This window comes from Aquarana catesbeiana, linkage group LG01 (genome assembly GCF_042186555.1).
Source record: "Aquarana catesbeiana isolate 2022-GZ linkage group LG01, ASM4218655v1, whole genome shotgun sequence".
NCBI classification, from domain to species: Eukaryota; Metazoa; Chordata; class Amphibia; order Anura; family Ranidae; genus Aquarana; species Aquarana catesbeiana.
In genome coordinates this window covers 799,368,477-799,395,828 of record NC_133324.1, presented here as the reverse complement: position 1 = coordinate 799,395,828, position 27,352 = coordinate 799,368,477, and the positions used below count along the sequence as shown (strand labels likewise).

The 27,352-nt window shown below is 41.4% G+C and overlaps 1 protein-coding gene across 1 annotated transcript in view; it reads right to left on the bottom strand.

Moving 5' to 3' along the window:
• Window positions 1-25,865, bottom strand: part of LOC141114200 (plasma kallikrein-like) — a 228,882-nt gene extending 203,017 nt beyond the window's left edge. Inside the window, exons 1-5 of the mRNA XM_073607743.1 lie at window positions 25,737-25,865; window positions 25,572-25,630; window positions 14,399-14,558; window positions 13,777-13,883; window positions 5,421-5,580 (exon numbers count right to left, since the gene is read on the bottom strand). Coding sequence (XP_073463844.1) covers window positions 5,421-5,580; window positions 13,777-13,883; window positions 14,399-14,558; window positions 25,572-25,630; window positions 25,737-25,831 — 581 coding nt within the window. The 5' untranslated portion in view covers window positions 25,832-25,865. The remainder of the gene's footprint in view (window positions 1-5,420; window positions 5,581-13,776; window positions 13,884-14,398; window positions 14,559-25,571; window positions 25,631-25,736) is intronic.
• Between the last annotated feature and the right edge of the window lie 1,487 nt (window positions 25,866-27,352).

Below are 27,352 nucleotides of genomic sequence, written 5' to 3'. Positions count from 1 at the left end.
CTGGTCCCCCAAGAGGCAATAAGATATTCCCTGCATCCACTTTACTTATAAATATTAGTATACAGTTATATTGTGTGCATTTAGGAAAGAATACAGGCCATTTTTAAAACACTATACTGAGCTGGCCAGAACCAACTCTTGGGGAAATCTATACCACATTTTCACAGTTCTTATGCCCCGTACACACGGTCGGATTTTCCGACAGAAAATGTGTGATAGGACCTTGTTGTCGGAAATTCCGACTGTGTGTAGGCTCCATCACACATTTTCCATCGGATTTTCCGACACACAAAGTTTGAGAGCAGGCTATAAAATTTTCCGACAACAAAATCCGTTGTCGGAAATTCCGATCATGTGTACACAACTCCGACGCACAAAGTGCCACGCCTGCTCAGAATAAATAAAGAGATGAAACCTATTGGCTACTGCCCCGTTTATAGTCCCGACGTACGCGTTTTACGTCACTGCGTTCAGAACGATTGGATTTTCTGACAACTTTGTGTGACCGTGTGTATGCAAGACAAGTTTGAGCCAACATCCCTTGGAAAAAATCCTAGGATTTTGTTGTCGGAATGTCCGATCAATGTCCGACCGTGTGTACGGGGCATTACTGTGAAGAAGCCTTTTTGTATTTGGAGGTTAAACCTATTTTCCTCCAGACGTAAAGAGTGCCCCCTTGTCCTCTGTGATGACCTTAAAGGAGTTGTAAAGGCAGAAGATTTTTTATCCTAATGCATTCTATGCATTAAGATAAAAAACCTTCTGTGTGTAGCAGCCTCCCCAGCACCTCCTAATTACTTACCTGAGCCCCATCTCTCTCCAGTGATGTCCATGAGTGTCTTAGCCATCGGGAACTCTCCTCCTGATTGGCCGAGACACAGCAGCGGCACCATTTGCTCCCGCGGCTGTCAATCAGTCAGTTCGCCAATCAGGGGAGAAAGGGGGCAGGCTCAGGTCAGGGCTCTGTGCCTGAATGGACACACGGAGTTGTCTCAGCTCAGATGCCCCTTAGCAAGCTCCTTGCTGTGGGGGCATTCCATAGGAGGGAGGGACCAGGAGCAGTGAAGAGGGACCCGAGAAGAAGAGGATTCAGGCTGCTCTGTGCAAAACCAACTGCACAGAGGAGGTAAGTATGACATGTTTTTTTTTGTTTTTTAACCGCTTGCCAACCGCCGCATGTAGATATACATCGACAGAATGGCACGGCTGCGCAAATGGGCATACCTGTACCTTTGAATTTGCCGCCGCGCCATCGCATGCACACCCACCGTGAGCTCCGTGAGTAGGATCGCGGGTCCCATGGACTCGATGTCCATGGGGATACCTGCGATCGTCTCACGGAGAAGAAGAACGGGGAAATGCTATTCTAAACAAGCATTTCCCTGTTCTGCCTAGTGACACTGTCACTGATCACTGCTCCCTGTAATCGGGAGCGGTGATCAGTGTAGTGTCACACATAGCCCCCCCCCCCACAGTTAGAATCACTCCCTAGGACACACTTAACCCCTACAGCGCCACCTAGTGGTTAACCCCATCATTGCCAGTCACATTTACACAGTAATCAATGCATTTTCAATCGCACTGATCGCTATATAAATGTGAATGGTCCCAGAATAGCACCAAAAGTGTCCGATCTGTCCTCCCTAATGTCGCAGTCACGATAAAAATCGCTGATCACCACCATTACTAGTAAAAAAAAAAAAAAATTAATAAAAATGCCATAAAACTATCTCCTATTTTGTAGACGCTATAACTTTTGCACAAACCAATCAATAAACGCTTATTGCGATTTTTTTTACGTATCGGCCTAAACTGAGGAAAAAAAAATGTTTTTTTATACATTTTTTGGGGATATTTATTATTGCAAAAAGTAAAAATATTGCTTTTTTTTCAAAATTGTCGCTCTTTTTTGTTTATAGCACAAAAAATAAAAACCGCAGAGGTGATCAAATACCACCAAAAGAAAGCTCTATTTGTGGGAAAAAAAGAACGTCAGTTTTGTTTGGGAGCCCTGTCGCACGACCGCGCAATTGTCAGTTAAAGCGAAGCAGTGCCGAATTGCAAAAAGTACTCTGGTCTTTGGCCAGCCAATTGGTCCGGGGCTGAAGTGGTTAAAAGAGACTTTACAATCGATGGGAGAGAGAGGTAGGCCTGATGAAAAATGAGGAGTGGGATGAAGCCCTCGAGACATGCAAAGCAGTATCACCAAAACTATCGGACAGACTCTCTCAGATTTACATAACACATAGAACATACCTCACCCCAATTCGAGTAGCCAGATATAAGCGTAATCAGTCTACTCTATGCCCGATGTGCGGCCAAGAAACGGGTACGTTCTTTCATTTAATATGGACATGCCCCAAGATTCAACAATTATGGAAACAGGTCATAACATTTCTACACGACACCATGGGCTCCCCAATAGCGTTAGAACCAAAACAATGTCTCCTAGGGATATTTCCAGACACAGTTGATAAATTTACCAAGGTATTCCTACATGAGACTCTATTTTCCGTCAGAAAAATTATTGCAAGAAAGTGGATGAGACCATCCCCTCCCAGTGTGACGGAGTGGAAAACAGAAGTTAACACTACCTTGCCATACAAAAAACATATTTACATTAATAGAGGATGCCCGACAAAATATAACAAAATTTGGGATCGATGGTTGCAAGTACCTGAAACTTGCACTTAATCATAAATTCGCTCAGTAATAAAACACATGGATCTCTGTAACTAAAACTCTATTCCAGATACATACAGAGAAAGTGTAAACCAAAAGACAGTATGGTTCATGTTGTTCTCCCAAAATGGTCATGTCTGTGCTGAATACAATATATCCCATATAGACTTAAAGGTATATAACACATATGAGAGCGTCACATTATGCATATACATATCACGTGTACTATAATAAAATACAATTAAACCAAATATGTTCAGCGGGGGGGGGGGAGATAAAACTACACATTATGATGATAGTAGTTCATAGTGGTATACATTTATTTCTACATTAACATATATTACCCCTAATGTTGACTATAATAATAATGTATACTTTCCTTGTTTAATACGCATTTTTATGTATAAATATATACTAGTAATACTATGTATTTATATGCATCATCTTTGCTTAATAAAACCTTGTTTGATGAAAAAGAGACTTTACAATCACTTTAAATTTAATAACTCTATACCAAGTTCACTATATGGACCACTCATGTATTTGTACATGTTGATCGTATCCCTCCTTAATCTCCTCAAGAGAGAATACATTCAGTTCAGCTAATCTTTCCTCATAGCTGAGCTCCTCCATGCCTCTTACTAGTTTAGTTGCTCCTTTTGCTGCTTTTTTTGAACTGGTGCCCAAAAGTGAGCTGCATATTATAGGTGAGGTCTTACTAATGATTTGTACAGGGGCAAAATTATGTCTCTCTCTTCTTGCAGTCCATATCTCATAATACAAAAAAGATTTTGCTCGCTTTGGAAGCTGCAGCTTGGCATTGCTGATGATCAGAGCACCCAGATCCTTCGCCTCCTTTAATCCACTTTTTATCAGTTGTACTCCTCCTAGTATGTATGATGCATGCATTTTTATCCCCTAAGTGCATATCTTTACATTTATCAACATTAAACCTAATTTGGCTCATACTGTAGTTGTCCAATTAAACAGTGCATTGAAGTCAGCTTGTAAGTTGAAGAAATCCTGTAAGGATGTTATTCCACTGCATAGCTTGGTGTCATCTGCAAAGACTGAAATGGTACTTTTAATCCAAGACTTTATATAATTTATAAATGTAGTGCAGGGGTTTTACTACCCAAGTTATCATGTTAGTGATAAGTTGTTTCTTAAATGAGAGTCTGGCTCCCTCTAGTGTCCTTTTAATGCTATTGAGACTTTTGAACCAGTTTTGTGAATCAGAGTTACAAGGCATTGTGGGGGATGTAGTTTAATGAGGAAAGGACTCATGTGTTAACTTAATTTTTGGAACTACTAAACCCACAATGCCAAGCCACAGACCCACAAGGCAAAGTTACTGCGCTGCATGCTGGGAGAAGGAATAAAAAGGACAGCGCAGCCATTTTATGGTCTCTTGGGACGCCATTCAATACCTGCCTGCAGTGAGGTCTGTGAGTGTGACCGGGAGTCTGCGGCCTGTAAGGCGTGGAGCGGAACCGATCGGCCTCTGAGGAGTTCCGGAGCACAGCCAGCTGGATCTGAGTGCGGATGGACCTGAGGACCCAAGACAGCTGGAGTTTTCCTGTATTCCAGTCATCAGCCATCTGAAAGAGTGGTGCGGTGTGACGGCGCTGGCTTTGGATCTGATGGAGATCTCAGGAAAGGAGTTTGGAAGGAATCCTGCAGTACCTGGGCCTGTTGTGGTGAGCGGGCACTTGACCAGACCAATAGAATATACTCTTTGCTGGTGAGACTTGTAGTTCCACGGAGGTGGTTCTGCTTATTCATAGGCTGTGCACAGCGAGACTCTGGGATTTATTACAACCCATGCTGTAGAGGTGGTACTGCATTACCATTACAGTTCACAAGGAAGAGCTACAGGAGTGTTGTCTGTTCATCATCACTAAAGGAATAGTTCTCAGTACACTCATCATTCTACAGTCTGTTTCTTTATGTTTTCTCATGTGGATTACAAATAACTGCAGTTCAAATCAAAGGGCTAGCTGAAGAATAACTGAAGATAAAACATCCTTGTCACCCTCAGCAAAGCATCAGGGTGTCACTATACTTTATGAACATTGAATTGCAGACTAGGGGGAGCCCTAGAGCCCTAGAGTATGGGATTCAATATTATACTGCATTATCCTGTTTATGTGAATGTAATATGTTTGGCTTTGGTGTGTGCGTTGAGGCTGCAGTGGAAAAGTGCTTAATATTAGTGTTTTATAATATTGAGCATTTATCCCACTGAGCACCTGTCTGCATATACCCTCCATGGTGATCATTGAATTCTCAGTTCTTGTACACATTGACTGTTTTCTACTGTCATTCTTTATATCTGAGTTACCACAGTGTTTATTGTGCTAAACATCCTTTTAGTAAACTTCCTAAGTGGTTAATTGACAACTTGTGTGAGACTCCATCTAATACTACAGCTGGTGAAGTGACGGGTTCCAAGGTTACAGTAAATATACTGTGTATTGTACCATTACTGTGTTTCTCTTTACCTCTGGGTCTCGCACTAATATTACCATACAGGTGTGACAGACGGGTTGAGACTGTTCTTGGGGTTGATAGGCAGGGTACAGGATTATACATTCATCAGCAGCTCCTACGGGAGTAGTGCTACATAAATATATTAAAAATAACAGTCATGGATATAGTTTAAAGGATAGAGACACTAGGGCCTTCTTATTTTAACTTATGGTGGCAAGAAAAATACTTTACATTAAAATACTCACCGTAGCTGCACACTGTGGAACTTCTCTGTAGTATATGTAAAGAACTGACAATGAATACTGTTGGTACAGTGCTCCTTGCATTGCTCCACACTTGTTGCTTTACTAATGTTGTAGTTTGTCCCCATCATGTCAAGTTCTGGGAAAAGCTTATCCCTGCAAACTGTAAAAAAATGCATTTTGTTTAACAATTTGGCATTAATTGTGCTCAATAATTAGAAAAGGGGCAAATCGATTCAGGTTAAACCTGACCGCTAAGATCCAACCTGACATGGATATATGCAGATGGTCCTCAGATAGTTTTAGTCAGATAAGCTTATATCAATTTGACTTTCAGATGTAATTTGGCAGCATATGCCATTGTACTATTCAAGTCATCTATCTTCCCCTGTGGCTGTTTGCCATTTCCCTCAGTTAATCACCAAGAGCTGTGTCATCATTAAGGATCAGCAATATTGAAAACTTTTGTTTTGCCAAAACTTCAGCAGAAGTGGATACCTTGGAGTCAATGAGAAGCGTTTTCAACATTGCTTAGTGACGTCGCTTTGTTCAATGACAAATTAATGATCACCATGTCAGAAAATTTTGGCTACGCAATCTGCATTGTGAAATTTGCATTGTGATATTCCAGCAAAGGCAAAATCAGTAAATTCATAGTGCAATCAATTTCATTCCCCTCATACTTAGTCATACTCAACCTCCATCTGAAAACCTTTGACAAACTCAACTCAACTGTTGCCTTTCTCTCAGTGTATTAGTGCAGATTACTTGTTTCTTTCTAATACCGGCTCATCATCATTGTCACAATTCATTTGATATTTGCTACTGAAGGGTAAATTAGCTGTCAGTGTGCTCGCCTATCTAAGTGTACATCTTCAACAGATGACTAGTTATGAAAAAATTGAAGCAAGAGTGGACTGTTACTCATAGTGAAAACCTTTTTACCTTTTTTCATTTCAATTTTTTTTAATTGAATTTTTCATAGAAACAAACAAAAAAAAAAACAAAAAGAAACAAACAAAACATATGTGAACATTATCTGCCAAAAAGAAACAAAAAAAAATCAAAAAACAAAACAAAAAAAAAAAAAAAAGGAGGACGCACCGACCTAGTGCATTACCACTGGTAAACTTTATTACAGCATAAAACAGCAAAAAATATACTCACAAACGAGCTATCAAAAACGGCTTTGACAGGGGTGCAAATGCGCTGTTCTACAGATCGACACACCAGGACTTATTGTCAAGAGGGTCAGACCGATAGGAATGGCCGATGGCTAACGCGTTTCGGGGGAGCACCCCTTTCTTCAGAGCCTGAGCGGGCATATTTTTTGCTGTTTTTATGCTGTAATAAAGTTTACCAGTGGTAATGCACTAGGTCGGTATGCTCTCCTTCTTTTTTTGTTTCTTTTTAGCTTACGAATACGCATTGTTCTAAGGAGGGCTGCAAGACGTCAGGCATTACCCTATTAAGGTGGTCGCACCACATATTTAGTCCCTGGACACCTGAGCGCAGGAGAAATTTCTACTGTTTTAACATTATCTGCCAAACAGTTTACGGAGTATGTTGAAACATTCAGTTGAATACAAATGACAGATCCCGGCAGCAATACAGTGAACGATAGAAAAATTTAAATTGCTAAAATGCAAGGTAAACGGTGTTGTCCACTCCCTTCCGGACACCCCTATGAGATCAAACTGTGTTAGAGAGTGGAGACAACATATCACCAGTCTGTGTTATCACTTCTTATGTAGTTAGTAGAGTGTTGTAGAGACAAACAAAAAGAGGAGAGAGGAAAGAGAGAAACATAAAGGAATAGGGATAGATATGATAAGTGTAGGAAACAAGATGCACCGGTTGGTGGAAGAGTCAGCATAACAAATTACCCCTGGTTATATTGTCACTATAAACGTCCTCAGGTGCATACATCGGGTATTTATGTGGGTAGGAAGGTGCCCTTGCAAGCTGGTAGGTAGGAGGAGGGGGGGAGTCACACTATGTTAGTCATTATATATAAGAATGAAAGCTATATATAAATGCACTCGTATCTTAGGTGAGAATTCGTGTATTGTTAGGTGTAGTAAAGCAAGTTCAGGGCTGGGATCTATATGTCGATCACATATGTCTGATATCATGGAGAAGGTCTTGTTCCAGAAGGATCACATGGATTTACATGACCATAGGATACGGTACAGTGTACCTATGTCTCCGCATTTCCTCCAGCATAGGGCTGTGTGATCAGGGTAATACTTAGAAAGTTTGTAGGGGGTGAGGTACCAGGAGTGTACTACTTTTTGAAAATGTTCCCAGTGAGTTACACATCTGGAAGATGAGTAGGTAGTGGAGAATGCTATTTTCCAGTAGTTATCTGGAAAGGTCTTACCCAGGATTTTTTCCCATTTAACAATAGTAGTTGTTTTGGAGAAGGAGTCTTGGGCATTATAAATATTGTAGAATAGTGATATTCCTTTATTCGGGATAGTAGGGTCCTGAAGGAATGTATTAATTGAGGCTGGTAGTTCTAAGTAGAAAGGCAGGGGGTATTGCTTCAGAAAGGATCGAATTTGTAAGTAAGGAAAATGGAGTGCAAAGGGAGGGAGATGGAATCAAGAGGCCAAATAATCAAAATTGTGAAGGGATGTGTCATGATATAGATCTTTCAAAAGGTTAGGGCCGTTCGATTTCCAAAGTTTCAAGTCAAGGCAAGGTATGAAATGTTGGAGGACTGAGATCGGGGTAGATATTTTACAGAGTGATCAGTTAGTTAAGAAGGAAGTAGGGAGCTTGGACCACAATCTAGTGGATATATGTACTGTAGGAGTAGAAGAGGTAGAAACAGGGACTCCTAATTTAATGGCAATGAGGGTTGACTTGAGGTCTCTGTGCTGGGTACTGCTGGCCTCCATGAGTGACCACGATTTATGTGTGGAAGGGGTCCACCAATATTTAAGCTGATCTTTGACACATGCTTTGTAGTATGCTGTTACATTAGGGGCTCCCATTCCGCCATGCTTTCTATGTTTTAACATAATGGTAAGAGAACACCTAGGCGGTTTGCGGTTCCATATGTACTGGTTGAAAATTGTACTGAGGAAAGGAAAGTGCGTGGTAGGGGGATTATTGTTGTGCGGAATAAGTAGAGGAGTTTAGGGAGAATTATCATTTTTAGTGCTACTATTTTCCCTGCTGTTGACAGATCTTGGGTGTGTAGGAGGGACAGTTGTTGGGGTAAAGATTCCAAAAAGGGCTTAAAGTTATATCTATAAAGTTGTGAGGTGTGTTGGGTCAGTTTAGTGCCCAAGAAAGGTATAGAGTGAAGAGACCAAATAAAAGGGAATTCTTTGGTTAAGGAGGAACATAGGAACAGGGACATTGATACCTAGTATTTGGGATTTGGTGGCATTCAATTTATAGTATGACATGGCACTAAATTTGTGTAATAGTTTCTGTGTCTCGGTCAAGGATGTCTTGGGATTGGAGAGCATAAGCATGACATCGTCAGCGAATAGGCTTATTTGATGCTCTTTACCAGCTATAGAGAGGCCTGTGATATTATGGTTAGATCTAATAATCTCTGCTAATGGTTCCATGTGAAGTGTAAAGATTATTGGCGATAAGGGGCATCCTTGCCTTGTCCCATTGGTAATGTGTATTGGTTTGGAGGTAATTCCAGAAGTAAGTACAATAGCCAAGGGAGTGGAGTAAAGGGATAAGATGGCTGTTTGTATCCATCCTGTTATTCCAAAGGTATTAAGTACTGTCTTAAGGTATCCCCAGTGGACCCCGTCGAACGCCTTCTCCACATCCAAGGAGAGAGGCAGAGAAGGCGTTCGAGAGGATCCAGCCTGTGAAATCAAGTTAATAAGGTGTCTAGTGCCATCCGGGGCTTGACATCCGGGTACAATGCCCACCTGATCTGGGTGGATGAGGTGCGGTAGAATTTTCTGTAGTCTAATAGCTAGGAGTTTGGCAAACAATTTTACATCTGTGTTGAGGAGGGATATGGGCCTATAGTTGACAGGGTTAGTAGGGTCCTTGTTAGCCTTTGGTAATGTCACTATCACTGCTCTCAACATTTCAGGTGGAAAGGTTCTGGAGGACGAAGCAAGATTGAAGACTGATTGTAGATATGGGGCAGTTTCCTTGGAAAAGTGTTTGTAGTACTCATTGGAGAAACCATCATCACCTGGAGACTTACGGTTGGGTAGTTTGTGGATGGCTAAACAGATTTCTTGTGTTGTAAATGGTTGGGATATAGAGTCAAGTTGATCACTAGTAAGGGTAGGGAGTTGTACTTTACGTAAAAACGCATTAATAAGTGCTGGTGATGGCTGAGGAGTAGATACATTTTTACGAAGGTCATATAGGGACTGATAATAGTCCGCAAAAGTATTGGCTATATCTTTAGGATTAATAACGGTGTTGTGATTAAGTGGGTGGGTAAGGGCAGCTATTCTTTGTTTGATCTGTTTTGCTTTAACTTTCCTAGCTCCCGCCCTGTTGTGTAGACCATAATAGTTGGCTTTGAGGAATTTAAGATGGTTTACATGCTTGTAAAGAAGTAGATTCCTCAACTGCTGTCTGTCCCGGATAATGTTTTGTGAAAGCTGGGGGTCTGGTTTAAGTTTGTTATCTCGTTCTTTTAAAGTTATGGAATTGAGCAAGTTTGCAATCTGCTTCGTCCTCTGTTTTTTAACATTTGAAGCTAATTTGATCAGTACCCCTCTCATATATAATTTGTATGTATACCACAATGTGAAGCTATTGACATCAGGAGTGTCATTGTAGTGAAAGAAATTCTGATGTTCCTGCACGATCGTTTGGCACAGTAGCTTGTTCTCCAAAAGGGACGTGTTTAGTCTCCAGAGCGGAGGAGGTGAGTTTGTCATCAAATTCTAAAGTAATCTGGGTGTGGTCCGACCAAGATATTGTGCCAATGTCTGAGCTCAGAACATTTTGGAGGGATCTTTTTCCTGTAAAGAATAAGTCAATGCGGGAATAAGAAGAATGTGCAGCTGATAAGAACGTATAGTCCTTTTCGGAGCCGTGAAAACACCTCCATATGTCATACAGTTCATATTTCTCGAGCAGGGGGACTATAGAATGTATAGGTCTCCTGGCCTGGGTAGTAGAGTCCATAGAGGGATCCAAGACAGTGTTGAAATCTCCACCCATGATGAGGGTACCTTGGAATACTTCCAAGATAGTGGCAAGCAAGGGGGCAAGGAATTTCCATTGTTTAGTATTAGGGGCGTACAGGTTGACAAGCGTAAAGGTTGCTTGGTTCAGTTTGCAGATAAGAATTATATACCTGCCTTGGTGGTCTTGAATAGTGTGGATGTGGCGAAACAAAACTGAATCCCTGATAGCGATGAAAACTCCACATGCTTTTTTGGGGCTGTTAGATGTATACAAGTGGGAGTAGTTTTGGAAGTTCAATTGAGGACATTTGTGGGCTGCAAAGTGGGTTTCTTGGGCAAAAATAATTTCCGCTTTAAGGGAACAAGCTTCCTTTAGTAGCACGGCATGCTTAAAGGGGCTATTGAGTCCCTTTGCGTTTATAGACATAAACTTCAGAGGCATGACAGTAGTTGGTTACTTGCTGAGACAATGCAGTACAAGGATACACTGTTATACTGAAGGTGACAATTAAAGTACCTGTGCGACTGAAACTTGGGAATCCGGAGAGTAGATCTGCTTGTGGTAACAGTGGTGCAGTAGGTCACAGTCGTCTCGCAGGGCAGCAAATCCTTATTATCAGCAATCCAGGTAAGCAGTGCAGTCAGAAATCCATGTCCTTGTGTAGTTTGGGAAGCATCATAGGTGGTGACTAGGTGGGTAGAGAGTGCGAGAAAACACAGAAAAAAAAGGAAAAAAGGAACAAAAGCAACATGTGTAAAAAAACACCTGTTAAACACAGGTACAATGGGCAGCTCGGGCTGCTGTGGTCATTTGGGGGTAAGTAGACCAATAGTGCGATGCACTAGGTACTGGGAGAGGAGGACAAACTAAACGTTTGGTCTTCATGTCTCACGCTACTAAGAGGTATTAATGATAGGGAGAGGCTCAATGCTGATTATGGAGAACGGATTAGGTCCACTCCGTGTCCAGATGTTCCGGGGTGGGTTGAACAGGAGGTTGTGCATCTGGAGGGAGCAATTTCCATTGTTTGAAGAGTAGTATGCCTTTTTCCACACTGTGTATAGAGAATAGTTTACCGTTCCAAGTGACGAGTAACTTTGTGGGGAATCCCCAACTATATACTACGCTATTGTTGCGCAAAATCTTTGTGAGTGGATTAAGCTTCTTTCTGTTCAATGCGGTCTGTTGCGATATATCAGTATAGAGGGAGATACCAGTCCTCTGGGACAGCTGGATTTTGTTTGGCCGTCACCATGACTCGTTCTTTCACGTGGTAGTAGTGAATGCATTCCAGAGTATCTCTGGGTGCTGTGTCAGGAAGAAATTTTGGTTTGGGTATGCGGTGGGCCCTGTCGACGCATAAATCAATATCAGTCAGAGACGGTTTGAGGGATTTCATGAGGCGTTGAACAAAATTTGTAAGTTCATTTGGTCGTATTGATTCCGGAATTCCTCTGAACTTAATATTGTTCCACCTCGAGCGGTCTTCTAAATCCACTAATTTGTTTTGAAGGCGTTGCACCTCAGAGTCCTGATCAGTATATGCATCAACAAGGTCATTGTGAGCAGTATAAAGATCTGCCATTTTAGATTCTAGGTGCTGGATTTGATTAGTGTGAGTTTGAACAGTATTGTTTAAAGAAGTAAACATATCAGAGAAATCATTAAAGAGGGTTCTTCTGAGGGACAAAAGCATATTTTTCATGGTGCTCTCTGAAATGGCCTGGTCCGTGGCTGGGAACATGTCCATCAAGGGTTCTGCGTGTGTGCCCTGTAAGGAGAGCTGTGTGGTGACATGCTGCAGCCCAGGGGAGAACTCATCTCTCTCCCTGCACGCCTGGTTTTAGCTGGGCTACGCATAGTGGGGGTGGAGGGGGTGAGAACTCTCCCATCTCCCCCGGAGCAACAGGGGCATGACTCACCGCAGTTTGGCAGCCGGGATGAGAGCGGGTCCCTCCATTGGAGCAGGCGCTGGCGCCATCTTGATTATCTTGCGGTGTCACCGCGGGATAAAAGTCTGTGAGGCACTGGAGCGGCTTATTGTTTTTCTGCCGTTTATTCATAGCTGCCGTTGGATCGGATGGCCGTCGGATCGGATGTGGATTTAGGGCTCAGGGAACCTCTCCTGGATGTCGCTCTGGTGTTGCTATAGCGTGAGGCAGCAGGAGCTTTCAGCTATGCGGCCATCTTCTTCACCGGCCAGACACGCCCCCCCCTTTTTACCTTTTTATTCTCTTGAAAAAATTAAGAAATCAGATTGGTCCCTATGAGCATAACTCCAGTTTTGTTCCAAATGTTATTTTCTTTATTTTTTTAAATTTTTTTATTTTTTATAGCTAATCTTCCAAGTATTTTACCATTAACTTGTCATACATATGGATGAACAACAAGAACAGGCTGGGTCTATGTGAGGACGAATGATAGAAAGAGTAATTGAGAGAAAAGTAAATTGTTAAACAAACTTGGCCAATATTTTAAAGTTGCATTATTATTTTAATGCAACCCCGACTTACACCCTCATCCTTACTTTACTACCTGGCAAATATCTTTGAAAAATAAAAAAAAGGAACAATAAAGTTTTTCTGAGATTTAGCATGGCTAAATGCTTGTCTGACTTAACATATTCTCAGTCAGTCGAGTCAGTAACTTGCTTATTAGCTTGATAGAGAAAAAAAAGGGACACCAGCTGTTTAAATATTATCTTGAACATCAATTACAATATTAATCATTAATCGCTGCAAACTTGAAAGTCAATAGATTGATGGTCTGTAGGTGGGAGAAACATTCAGCATCATCCGAACACAAATAAAGACAAACAAAACCTTTTCCTAACCTAAATAGAATTTGAACCCTTGTCTTAATTAAACAAGTCAAATTATGTAATACTGATGGGGTGGATTTGTTTTACCAGCAAAACAGACATTTTTGTAACTGGATGTTGGTAAAACCTCAAAGCTTTACCTTAGTCCCAATATTATAAGGGTAATACCATAATATCATAACTGCTAGCTACCTAATTTTGTGTAAAAAAGGTTAATGTGTGAGAAGAAAACTCCTCCTATATCCCAACCACAACCCCCACCAATAATCAATTACAAACGACTGTCATATTTTCATATCAATAAAAAATAAATATTGTAGAGCTGGTATGTGCATTATCAACAGGGAGTAAACCGTTTACTATGCTGAATATAAAAAAGGAAATAGAAAGCCTTACTGTATATTTTCGTTGTACAGTGTTTCAAAGAATATCCTGAAACTGCTCCAGTTAATGATATTTCTGGTAGAGACAGTGTAATGCTGTCCTTTAAAAAGCATGCAAATCTGTTTTATTAAATAGAAAGTCAGTGTTATTGGTATGAAGGGGTACTGTGATTTATAATATAATTTGAAGTTTGTAATGCATTGTTTTTTAAATTGTGTATCAAAAACACAGTTCTGTTCAAAAAGTCAGTCAATCCTTGGTTGGTATTTTAGCTGGTGAGCTGAATTATCAATACATTTCAATTTTTATACACTAAGATCCTATTAGGCTGGGTTCACATATGAGCCGCATGTGGCTCACAGCAGGGGTCCTGGTTCACTGTTTCAGGTCTGATTTCAGCCCGAATTTTTGGCTGAATTCGGACCTGAAACTGACCAAGAGACGCACAGCATTTTTGTGCAAGTCACGCCGGAGCCGCTGCGGTCATATGTGAACTGGCTCCATAGAGAGCCGGTCAAAATCTCCTGCTATTGCGAATTGGATGCGCAGATTCCGCATCCAATTCGCAATGGTGTGAACCCAGCCTTAGTGCTGAAGGATGTTGTGCAAGAAGAGAGAGAGAGCAGCACTCTACCTTTCATTTTCTTTAGGCCAGCTTGCATTTAGGTAAGAAAACATAACACAACGTGGACTGAAGGTACACACTATCTGACAATATTCAACATCTGGGACAAACACAGAACCTTGGTCTCCTCCTTTGTAATATACATCTTGTTTCAAGGCAGTTATACAATCTAGTTGAGAAAAGAAAACACATGCCAGTTAAAAAAAAAACAAAAAAAACCTTTGTACAAGATTTTTTACACTAATGCCCCGTACACACGAGCGGATTTTCCATCGGAAAAAACTTGGGTGGTTTTTCCGACGGAATTCCGCTCAAGCTTGCCTTGCATACACACAGTCACACAAAAGTTCTCTGAACTTTTGACCGTCAAGAACGCTGTGACGTACAACACTAGGAGGAGCCAAGAAAATGAAGTTTAATGCTTCCGAGCATGCCTCAAATTGTTTCCGAGCATGCGTAGGAATTTTGCGCGTCGGAATTTGTACAGACGATGGCATTTTCGGATAGGAACTTTTCCCAACTGAAAAATTGAAAACATGCTCTCAATCTTTTGCTGGCTGGAATTCCGGCAGCAAAAGTCTGATGGAGCATATGCACAGTCGCATTTTCCGACCAAAATCTCTCATCGGTCTTTTGCTGGCTGTATTTCCGATCGTGTGTACGGGGCATAAGAGTATACTTTGTACAGTTACTGTATAGTTCCACTTTCAATATAGAGGCTTGTTATAGGGTATAGCTATTCAGAGATAATATTGATTTAATGAACAGCTCAGGCTGGACAGATTAAAAAAATCAAGTGAGGATTTGCTTTAGGCATCAACAGTTTGGTCATTTGTGACCAAGCAGAGGGCAGTAAGAAGTGGCTAGAGGTGTTCATAATTGCAGACGTAAGGTTATCAAACATAATGAAGAATCTATCTATGAATGGAACTGGGCACGTTTTTTTAACCTGCTCAATCCTCTTTTTTTCTTGAGGCCACTTATTTGGAAGTGTTGTATGCTGCCACCACAGAGTTTCCATCATTCCCAAATCCATCCAAAAAGGTTTGTCCAGGTTATTTAATGTTTATAGGCAAGTTTAACTTCTGCAGTTATTTACACATTTAGTCATTTTTTTTTCTTTTTGATAGGGTACCTGTCAGTTTTTGTTTTGGCTTGAGCATTATTCTACATAGCAGAGACACCAAGAACAATAAAAAACCTCACTTTTTTTTGACATTCTAACCATAATACAATTTACCCAAAATGAAGCAAAAAGGTTTTTGCATAACATATACTTTAATATACAATATATAATGTGCTAGATCCTATTTAGAGCTGCTGATCAACTCCCGTCATCTTCTGGGCATAATTGATACTAACAGACACAAAAACAGAGCTTCTGAATCCCCTTTATTCCCCCCTGGAAAAGATAGCAGGTCTCACCCACTCAGTATTGCATGCATACAGTACAAATATCTTAAATCTCCTCTCTGTTAGACAAACTTGCTGTAATACAAGTGCACACAGAATCTGTTGAAGTTGTGCATTGTAACCAACTAGCTTTTAAATTCAGCTTGTTAAATTAAACTTTAACAATAAAACATAGAAGCTGATTTGTTACTATGCATAGCTGCAGCAGATTATTTGTGCACCAGTTTTAGTAAATCTCCTCCTTGGTGTCATATAGCACATACCAGTAAAAATGTTAAAAGACTAAACACATGTCAGGACCAGGATCTGAACCCACAAACTTTGTCTGTCTGCTGCAGTTGCTTTTCTTGCGGAGCCATGTAAGATGCTCCCTTTCTGATCCTTTGGACTGTTTAAGTTTGTCTCTTGTTTCTGGTGACCCTTGAACTCTTTGCTCCTCCCATGAACTTCCCGATTTAAGCCATATCTCTGCATTTCCTGTTTGCCAGATTATTGTGCTCTCCCAGTCAATATCTTGCTCCTTTGCGTACCTGCAACTGTCTTTATCTCCACTACCACCTGTTACCAACCTTTGGCTTGTTCTTGGACTCAGCTTCCACTTGATTCCAACCTGGAACCAATTGTTGCCGACCTTTTGGTTTGTTTACTGACAGGGAATCTGCTTGATCCCTACCTGCTAATGGACCCTGGGGGACCACAATCGGGTAGTAACACAAAGTAAAAATCGATCTCCAACATCACAATCCCTGGTGAACACCAGATAGTTCTTAGACCCCGCACCTGAGGTCAGCCTGCATCATCTGCCATTTATCCTGCTGGTTGGTGGGAGACTTCTCACTGCTACAGCTACTGGTCTCCAAGCCTGACCTCTGACCATGACACCACACTCAGGTTGTTTATTAGGGATGAGCCCAATGTTCGAGTCGAACGTAAGTTTGACTTGAACATCGGGTGTTCGCCTATTCGCCGAATAGCGAACAATTTGGGGTGTTCGCAGCAAATTCGAAAGCCGCAGAACACCCTTTAAAAGTCTATGAGAGAAATCAAAAGTGCTAATTTTAAATGGCTTATATGCATGGTATTGTCATAAAAAGTGTTTGGGGACCTGGGTCCTGCCCCAAGGGACATTATCAATGCAAAGTATCAATGCAAAAAAAAGTTTTAAAAACATGCGTTTTTTTGGGAGCAGTGACTTTAATAATGCTTAAAGTGAAACAATAAAAGTGAAATATTCCTTTAAATTTCATACCTGGGGGTGTCAATAGTATACCTGTAAAGTGGTGCATGTTTCCTGTGTTTAGAACCGTCTGAGAGCAAAATGACATTTCTAAAGGAAAAAAAGTCATTTAAAACTACTCGCGGCTATAATGAATTCTCGGTCCCAGCAATACAGATACAAGAAGTAATTGAAAAAAATGGCATGGGATCCCCCCAGTCCATTATCAGTCCCTTTGGGTCTGGTATGAACATTAAGGGAAACCCCAAACCAAATTTTTTTTTTAAATTTGCATGGGGGTCCCCCCAAATTCCATACCAGGCCCTTCAGGTCTGGTATGGATATTAAGGGGAACCCCGCGCCGAAATTAAAAAAAAAATTAATACCAGACCGTTAAAGTCTGTTATGGATTTTAAGTGGAACCCTGCGCCAAAAATGGCGTGGGGGTCCCCCCAAAAATTCATACTAGACCCTTATTCGAGCACGCAACCTGGCAGGTCGCAGGAAAAGAGGGGGGATGAGAGCCCCCCCTCCTGAACCGTACCAGGCCACATGCCCGCAACATGAGGAGGGTGCTTTGAGGTAGCCCCCCAAAGCACCTTGTCCCCATGTTGATGGGGACAAGGGCCTCATCCCCACAACCCTTGCCTGGTGGTTGTGGGGGTCTGCGGGCGGGGGGCTTATCGGAATCTGGAAGCCCCCTTTAACAAGGGAACTCCCAGATCCCGGCTTCCCCCCTGTGTGAAATAGTAACGGGGTACCCCTACTATTTCACAAAAAAAGTGTCACAATGGTAAAAATGACAAGACATGGCTTGGGACAAGACCTTTATTAAAAAATAAAAAATAAAAATGTCCCACAAAGTCGTCTTCTTCTTCTCTTGCTCTGCCGATGGACCGAAAAAAAAAAAAATACGTGACCAACCCGCCTCCATCGGAGGCTCCCGCCATATGACACGTCTTTGCTTTGACAGTTCTTTTATAACTGAGGGCGGTGCCACACCGTGATGTTCCTGGGTGACCCTGCCCCCCTCTGACGCACAGGGACATCCCTATGGCTTTCCCGGGGCATCAGAGGGGGCGGGGCCAACCGTTTACATAACCACTGGTCCACCATGCTGTCTAGTTGCAGTGATGCAGTTTGCGCTACTGGTTTTAACATTAGAGGAAGTGACCCTCGTTTTATCCTGTTTAAAAGGAGTTAACTAGTACTGTCCATTAAAGTGGAAGTCCAGGCTAAAACTAAAATCCCTGCATCAATAGCCTCCAACATTCTAACACTAACATATCTAACCTATCTAGCCCTGAAAAGAAACAAATCAGTATACATACCTTTTCTGCAGACGATCCAACCCTATCTCCAGTAGCAGAAGCTCTGCAGAGGACCCAGCCTACAATGGCTGTGAATTTAATGGGAAGTGACATCACCCATAGACTTACTATGGGGCTTCCGTTGACTGACGTGTCCTCTGCAACCGCCTCCACAGCAAAGCCGCAGCTGACAGCTCAGCGTGGGTTTAGAGCTTCTGCATATTCCGCATGTTTACAGATTTTTTCTTTTCAGGGCTAGTGTTAGAATGTTGATGGCTATAGCTGCAGGGATTTTAGCTATAGCCCAGACTTCCACTTCCACTAAGGGAGAGATTAATGGATTTGGTTTACATGTATATATAAAAAAAAAGGTTGGTTCTTTAACCCCTGATTATGAAGACCATCAAAACATGTGGCATTACGGTGGTTTCTGTGGAAGGAAGGGACCAAAACCTGTTGGATTCTGTGTTGGAGTGCTGACCCCAATCAGATGTTACCAGTGAGGAGTTGTTCCCCTTCTGAATGCATGGATATTAAGAAAGGTGTAAGCTCTGGAGTAAAGGCTAAGGAACATGTGTAACACTGTATCTTTTGGAGAAGCAGGTCACTGCAAGACTGGAGGAAGGAACACTGGAGAAAAACTGACCAAAAATCTTGGTCAGTAGAATGCCTGTAGCTGGAAAAGTAATCCAGAGAGAGGCTTGGAACTCTGGAATCTGGGACAGGGTCGAAAGCCATTGCTGAGGCTTGGAACACAGTGAGCTGAGACTGCACTAATCTAAACAAGCTGAGTGTGGTCAGTCTTGAAATTTTTACTGTGGAACTGGTGTGTGCTATATGACAATATATATTACAGAAAGCTTGTCTAATGCAGAAGAATATAGGAAGTGGAAAGTTAAATGGACTTTTTTAAAGCAAACATGGTATACTTACCTGCTCTGTACAATGGTTTTGCACAAAGCCGCCCCAATCCGCCTCTTCTCTACCACACAGAAGGTGGCTTAGCCCCGCCCCAGGGAGAGCAGTGATGTTGCTCTCAGGCACAGAGCTGAATCAACATCGGGCTCAGGTAAGTATAAGGGGGTGCTGCACATGGAAAGTTTTGTGCCTTAATGCATTAAGGTGCAAATCCTTCTGCCTTTAGAACCACTTTAAGTTGAGACTAATTGGATGGACTATATACATGCAAGACTGAGTGGGTGAGGTCTGCAATCTTTTCCAGGAGAAAGAAAAGGGGGTTCAGGAGCTCTGCCTTTTTTGTGTCTATTGATTTACATACGCATTAAACATTTAAGGGAAGTGATTGTGGTTTGCAATCAGTTTATTTAGTTGCATGAACTGTGTTGTGCTGCATAGGTAAAAATGGGTCAGGTGCAGTTTCTGGTGCATTGGCTGCCTTAACACAGCATACAGTATCTCACAAAAGTGAGTACACCCCTCACATTTTTGTAAATATTTTATTATATCTTTTCATGTGACAACACTGAAGAAATTACACTTTGCTACAATGTAAAGTAGTAAGTACACAGCTTGTATAACACTGTAAATTTGCTGTCCCCTCAAAATAACTCAACACACAGCCATTAATGTCTAAACCGCTGGCAACAAAAGTGAGTACACCCCTAAGTGAAAATGTCCAAATAGGGCCCAAAGTGTCAATATTTTGTGTGGCCACCAATATTTTCCAGCACTGCCTTAACCCTCTTGGGCATGGAGTTCACCAGAGCTTCACAGGTTGCCACTGGAGTCTTCTTCCACTCCTCCATGACAACATCACGGAGCTGGTGGATGTTAGAGACCTTGCGCTGCTCCACCTTCCTTTTGAGGATGCCCCACAGCTGCTCAATAGGGTTTAGGTCTGGAGACATGCTTGGCCAGCCCATCACCTTTACCCTCAGCTTCTTTAGCGAGGCAGTGGTCATCTTGGAGGTGTTTGGGGTCGTTATCATGTTGGAATACTGCCCTGTGGCCTAGTCTCTGAAGGAAGGGGATCATGCTCTGCTTCAGTTTGTCACAGTACATGTTGGCTCAATGAACTGTAGCTCCCCAGTGCCGGCAGCACTCACGCAGCACCAGACCATGACACTCCCACCACCATGCTTGACTGTAGGCAAGACACACTTGTCTTTGTACTCTCACCTGGTTGCTGCTACACATGCTTGACAGCATCTGAACCAAATAAGTTTATCTTGGTCTCATCAGACCACAGGACATGGTTCCAGTAATCCAAGTCCTTAGTCTGATTGTCTTAAGCAAACTGCGGGCTTTCTTGTGCATCATCTTTAGAAGAGGCTTCCTTCTGAGACGACAGCCATGCAGACCAATTTGATGCACTGTGTGGCGTATGGTCTGAGCACTGACAGGCTGACCCCCCCACCCCTTCAACCTCTGCAGCAATGCTGGCAGCACTCATATGTCTATTTCCCCAACACAACCTCGGGATATGACGCTGAGCACGTTCACTCAACTCCTTTGGGCGTTCATGACGGGGCCTGTTCTGAGTGGAATCTGTCCTGTTAAACTGCTGTATGATCTTGGCCACCGTGCTGCAGCTCAGTTTCAGGGTCTCAGCAATCTTCTTATAGCCTAGGCCAACTTTATTTAGAGCAACAATTCTTTTTTTCAGATGCTCAGAGAGTTCTTTGCCATGAGGTGCCATGTTGAACTTCCAGTAATCAGTATGAGAGAGTGAGAGCGATAACATCAAATTTAACACACCTGCTCCCCATTCACACCTGAGACCTTGTAACACTAACGAGTCACATGACACCGGGAAGGGAAAATGGCTAATTGGGCCCAATTTGTACATTTTCACTTAGGGGTGTACTCACTTTTGTTGCCAGCGGTTTAGACATTAATGGCTGTGTGTTGAGTTATTTTGAGGGGACAGCAAAATTACACTGTTATACAAGCTGTACACTCACTACTTTACATTGTAGCAAAGTGTCATTTCTTCAGTGTTGTCACATGAAAAGATATAATAAAATATTTACAAAAATGTGAGGGGTGTACTCACTTTTGTGAGATACTGTATGCTGTGTGGATTAAAAATCCACGGGAAAGTTTGTACAAAGTCCTATCGTTGTTGTCACCAGAAGTGGGATCTCCTTTGGAAGATTTCCTCTGACGTCTAGTTCTAGTTCTAGTGCCATCTTGAAATTTTTGTTTTAGTGACAATAGTTACCAGAACGAATAGAGATTGTGAATTTACCAAGCAGGGACACTAAAATCCTCATCATCAGAACTTCTAGAGTGTTCCTCACTATGCTCTGTGTTTTAATCCACAGACCCCTACATCCTTAGAGGACAAAACTACAGTGCAGAGTGGGGGTTTCAGAAACTCCCAGATTTACCCCAGACGCTAAAGAGTCTTTAGCAAGCTTATCTCTTGAAGGCACCTTAATTCAGTGGTGCAGGTGGGGGATGGAGTAAATATTAATACTTTTGTTCACAGTTTGGGCTACAACAGGACAGAAACATCATTTTTTTTCATTTATATGATATATAAATCTGATATGATATATAAATATATAAATGGGGGCAGAGCCTCCCATGACCCAAAGCATCACCCATCTTGAGGGCATGTGGCCTGGTATGGTTCAGGAGGGAGGGTGCTTGCTCGTCCCCTCCCTTTCCTGTCCTGCCGGGCTGCATGCTCAGATAAGGGTCTGGTATGAATTTTGAGGGGGACGCCACTTTTTAAAATTTTGGCGTGGGGTTCTCCTCCAAATCTATACCAGACATAAAGTGCTTGGTATTGATTTGGGGGGTCCCCACGCTGTTTTTTTCAAAAAATTTTTAGCCGTCAATTTTTTTTTATACAGTGCCTTGAAAAAGTATTCATACCACTTGAAATTTTCCACATTTTGTCATGTTACAACCCAAAACGTAAATGTATTTTATTGGAATTTTATGTGATAGACCGGCACATAATTATGAAGTGGAAGGAAAATGGTAAATGGTTTTTAACATTTTTTTACAAATAAATATGTGAAAAGTGTGGCGTGCATTTGTATTCAGCCCCCCTTGTATTCAGTACTTTGTATAACTACCTTTCACTGCAATTAGAGCTGCAAGTCTTTTTGGGTATGTCTTTACAAGCTTTGTACATCTAGAGCAGGGGTCTTCAAACTATGGCCCTCCAGTTGTTCAGAAACTACAATTCCCATCATGACTAGTCATGTCTGTGAATGTCAGAGTTTTACAATGCCTCATGGGATGCGTAATTCCGTAACAGCTGGAGGGTCATAGTTTGAGGATCCCTGATCTAGAGAGTGAAATTTGTGCCCATTCTTTTTTGAAAAATAGCTTAAGCTCTGTCAGATTAGATGGAGAGCGTCTTTGAACAGCAATTTTCAAGTCTTCCCAAAGATTCTCAATTGAATTTAGGTCTGGACTTTCACTGGGCCATTCTAACACATGAATATGTTTTGATCTAAACCATAACATTGTAGCTCTGGCTGTATGTTTAGGGTTGTTGTCCTGCTGGAAATTAAACCTCTGCCCCAGTCTCAAGTCTTTTGCAGACTTTAATGCCCTGTACACACGGTCGGACATTGATCGAACATTCCGACAACAAAATCCATGGATTTTTTCCGACGGTTGTTGGCTCAAACTTGTCTTGCATACACACGGTCACACAAAGTTGTCGGTAAATCTGATCGTTCTGAACGCGGTGAGGTAAAACATGTACGTCAGAACTATAAACAGGGCAGTAGCCAATAGCTTTTGTCTCTTATTCTGAGCATGCGTGGCACTTTGTGCGTTGGATTTGTGTACACACGATCGGAATTTCCGACAATGGATTTTGTTGTTGGAAAATTTTGTAGCAAGCTCTCAAACTTTGTGGAAAATGTGTGATAGGACCTTGTTGTCGGGAAATTCCGACCGTGTGTGGGCTCCATCACACATTTTCCATCAGAATTTCCGAAACACAAAGTTTGAGAGCTTGCTATAACATTTTCCGACAATAAAATCCAGTGTCAGAAATTCCGATCGTGTGTACACAAATCCGACGTACAAAGTGCCACACATGCTCAGAATAAATTAAGAGACGAAAGCTATTGGCTACTGCCCCGTTTATAGTCCCGACGTACATGTTTTACGTCACCGCGTTCAGAGCAATCGGATTTTCCGACAACTTTGTGTGACCGTGTGTATGCAAGACAAGTTTGAGCCAACATCTGTCGGAAAAAATCCATGGATTTTGTTGTCGGAATGTCCGATCAATGTCCGACCGTGTGTACAGGGCATTACAGGTTTTTTTCTAAGATTGCCCTGTATTTGGCTCCATCCATCTCCCCATCAACTCTTAGCAGCTTCACTGTCCTTGCTGAAGTAAAGCATCCCCACAACATGATGCTGCCACCACCATGTTTCACGGTGGGGATGGTGTGTTCAAGGTGACGTGCAGTGTTAGTTTTCGCCAAACATAGTGTTTGCTTTTAGGCCAAAAAGTTCAATTTTGGTCTCATCTGACCAGAGCACCTTCTTCCACATGTTTGCTGTGTCTCCCACATGGCTTCTTGCAAACTGCAAACAGGACTTCTTATGTCTTTCTTTCAACAATGTCTTTCTTCTTGCCACTCTTCCATAAAGGCCAGATTTGTGGAGTGCACGACTAAAAGTTGTCCTGTGGACAGATTCTCCTACCTGAGCTGTGGATCTCTGCAGCTTCTCCAGAGTTACCATGGGCCTCTTGGCTACTTCTCTGGTGAATGCTCTTCTTGCCCGGCCTGTCAGTTTAGGTGGATTGCCATGTCTTGTTAGGTTTGCAGTTGTGCCCCACTCTTTGCATTTTCGGATGATGGATTGAACAGTGCTCCATGAAATGTTCAAAGCTTGGGATATTTTTTTATAACCTAACCCTGCTTTAAACTTCTCCACAATTTTATCCCTGACCTGTCTGGTGTGTTCCTTGGCCTTCATGATGCTCTTTGTTCACTAAGGTTCTCTAATAAACCTCTGAGGGCTTCACAGAACCAGCTATATTTATACTGAGATTAAATTACACACAGGTGGACTCTATATACTAATTAGGTGACTTCTGAAGGCAATTGGTTCCACCAGATTTTAGTTAGGGGTATCAGAGTAAAGGGGACTGATTACAAATGCACGTCACACGTTTCAGATATTTATTTGTACAAAAATTTGAAAACCTTTTACCATTTTCCTTCCACTTCACAATTATGTGCCACTTTGTGTTGGTCTATCACATAAAATCCCAATAAAATAAATTTATGTTTTTGGCTGTAACATGACAAAATGTGGAAAATGTCAAAGGGTATGAATACTTTTTCAAGGCACTGTACATTCAGCTGTCAGTGGGAAACCCCGCTGTCAGCTGAGGACTCATCGGTTGTTAAGGATGCGATGGCCAGCTTCCTGGCCCACTCCCTAGCAACCAGCTATATACAGTGTTTTTTTAAAGGGGAAAACAAAAACACACAAAACGCATAAAAAAACTGCATTAGAAACGCAACACTTGCGTTTCTGGTGCAACTCCGTTGAGGTCTATTACACGCAAAATGCAATTTGCAGGGGGAAAGGAAGTCCCCGACCCTTTCCAAAAACGCACCAACTGAAAAACACATAGATGTGACTGTATACCATGGGAAACTATGCTAAATGAACTGTAGTGCATTTCTAAAAAATGGAAAACGCACAAAAAAGTGCATAGGTGTGAACGTAAGGTAACAGGGCTTATTTTTAATAACTGTCCACACCCAGAAAAAAACACCAGCTTTTTCACACAAGTCTCTGTGAAATATGCTGTCTATTCAAGCGTACAACCTATTTCCAAGGCACAGCTATTATTATTTCTGAAATATTATTTTCTCTATCATCAGTGCTAACGTATTGTACAGCTGTATGCTGATAAAGATGTCTATCCAACATATCAAAAAGAAACAGGAATATAAAATGCAGAAAAGAAAACACTATACAGTACGTGCAATGAAGAGGAAAGAACACAGCAGCTTACATCAGTATTCAATTGCACTTTTACACTATGCTTCCTTCCTTAATACAATATATAAAAATAGGAACCAATGAACAAATATATTTACATAATAACCACACATGGTCACAAATATTGCAACTTTATGATTAGTTTTGTATTTTTTTTTAATATGTATATATGTCATTAATTGACAATGAATTAAAATATATTTTTTGTCTTAATCTACTGTTAGTTTTTAAATGTCTTGAACTGTGTGAATACATGTGTATTTGTGTTACTTACCACCAGAAGCCAAAGAAAAAAATGTAAAGCAGCATAACACTGTGTAATGCAATTTCATCCTAAAAAAAAAATGTTATCAAGCAATCAATAAAATATTGTAAACAAATTCATATGTGCAGATATGCAATATGCTAGCTTAAAATAGGAGAGCCACTTTTTTTTTACCTGATTTGCTTGTGTGTTCTCTGGACTGTGACAAAGCGTCTTGTGGCATATACACTTGTAGTTTTGTCTAAAAAAAAAAAAGTGCATGTTTGCATTGTATTACAAAACTATGTGGGAGCAATGTTTGACTGTGGCCATGGTGCAATTTGATAATTGACTATGCAGCAAAGCTGCTATAATTCCTAATCATATATGGGAGTGCAAACACCAAGAAAAAAAAATACTTATTTAAAACCACATACATTTAAACGTATTCCATGCATATTTGACACAAACACTTATTGTCATGTTTTTCCATCAACACACTAGAGCTACACAGATTTTTAAAGGATACGTTCACATTTACAAACATAAACAATAATTGCACATTTTTTTTTGCAGCTACAGAAATATGCATTTATTAATTTTTTGCTAGGAACCTGTAAAGCATTGCACCCACTAACAGCAGATCGTGGGTGTAATGTCATGGTCCTGCAGACTGTCTATCCGTACCTCCGAACCACCTAGAGCAATCAACAGCGCCCTGATAGTTAATTGAGAATGACAAGTCAACAACTGCAAAGGCCGTCGTTACTTGTCATTTTCCTTTTCACAGAACAATGTAAATGAATGATGTGGCTGGAGGCCCACACAGCTGCATTCTTTTTAGATTGTAACAGCGAGTGAGAGGAGAAGATTTGACTCGCTGTCAAAACAGGGGAATCTCAGCTTGTCCCTCTATTTCCAAGCACCCTGTCTCCTCCATCACACCCCCCTCCTGGACTCCCAAGTGTTCCTCTTACCTTACCTCTCTACACTCACAGTTTTGGCTTGTCCCCTATTTCCCAGCAACCTGTTCCCCCATCACCCCTGGACCCCCAAGTCTTCCTCTGAAACACCTTCTCCATACCCCCATTTTCAGCTAGTCTACTAGTTCTTAGCACCCCCCAGGTACCCCATTATCCAATCACCCAGTTCTATCCCACCCCCCAAGTCTACGTCTTGTTTTCCCACAACCCTTCCTTATGTACACTCTGAAACACCCTCTACCACCTCAACTGGTTCACTAAGTAACCCATTGGTGCTCTACCTCACTTAGAGGTAACCCACATCTGTGTCTTCCATACCCTCTTATCAGGCTTTCTTTTTTTTTTTTCCACAAAATTTTTTATTGAAAATACATAAGTAATGTTTACAATACGTACAGTATAACAGATATCATGGGGTCCAGAATAATTTAGAGCAATATCTTTGAAAAGAGATTATATGAAATTTCAATAAAGTACATAGTGTGATAACAGTCTAATATGGGTCACAGATTTACATGGTATACGCCATTGAGACCAGTATCTTCAGGTCCAACTATGGCTATGTTTTATTAATTTATCTTGACCACCGATTTGTCAATGGGTCCCCGAATAATAGTGATAGAGTGTTTACTGTAACCTTACAAAATAAGAAGAGATAAAGAAAAGAGAAAAAACGGAAAAAAAAAAAAAAGAAAAAAAAAGAAAAAAAAAAGAAATGAAAAGAGAAGAAGGAAAGGAAAAGAGGAAAAGAGAAGGGGAAAGAGAAAAGAAAGAGGAAAAGAGAGAAAAGAAAAAAAGAAAAAGAGAAGGGAAGGGGAGGGGAATATG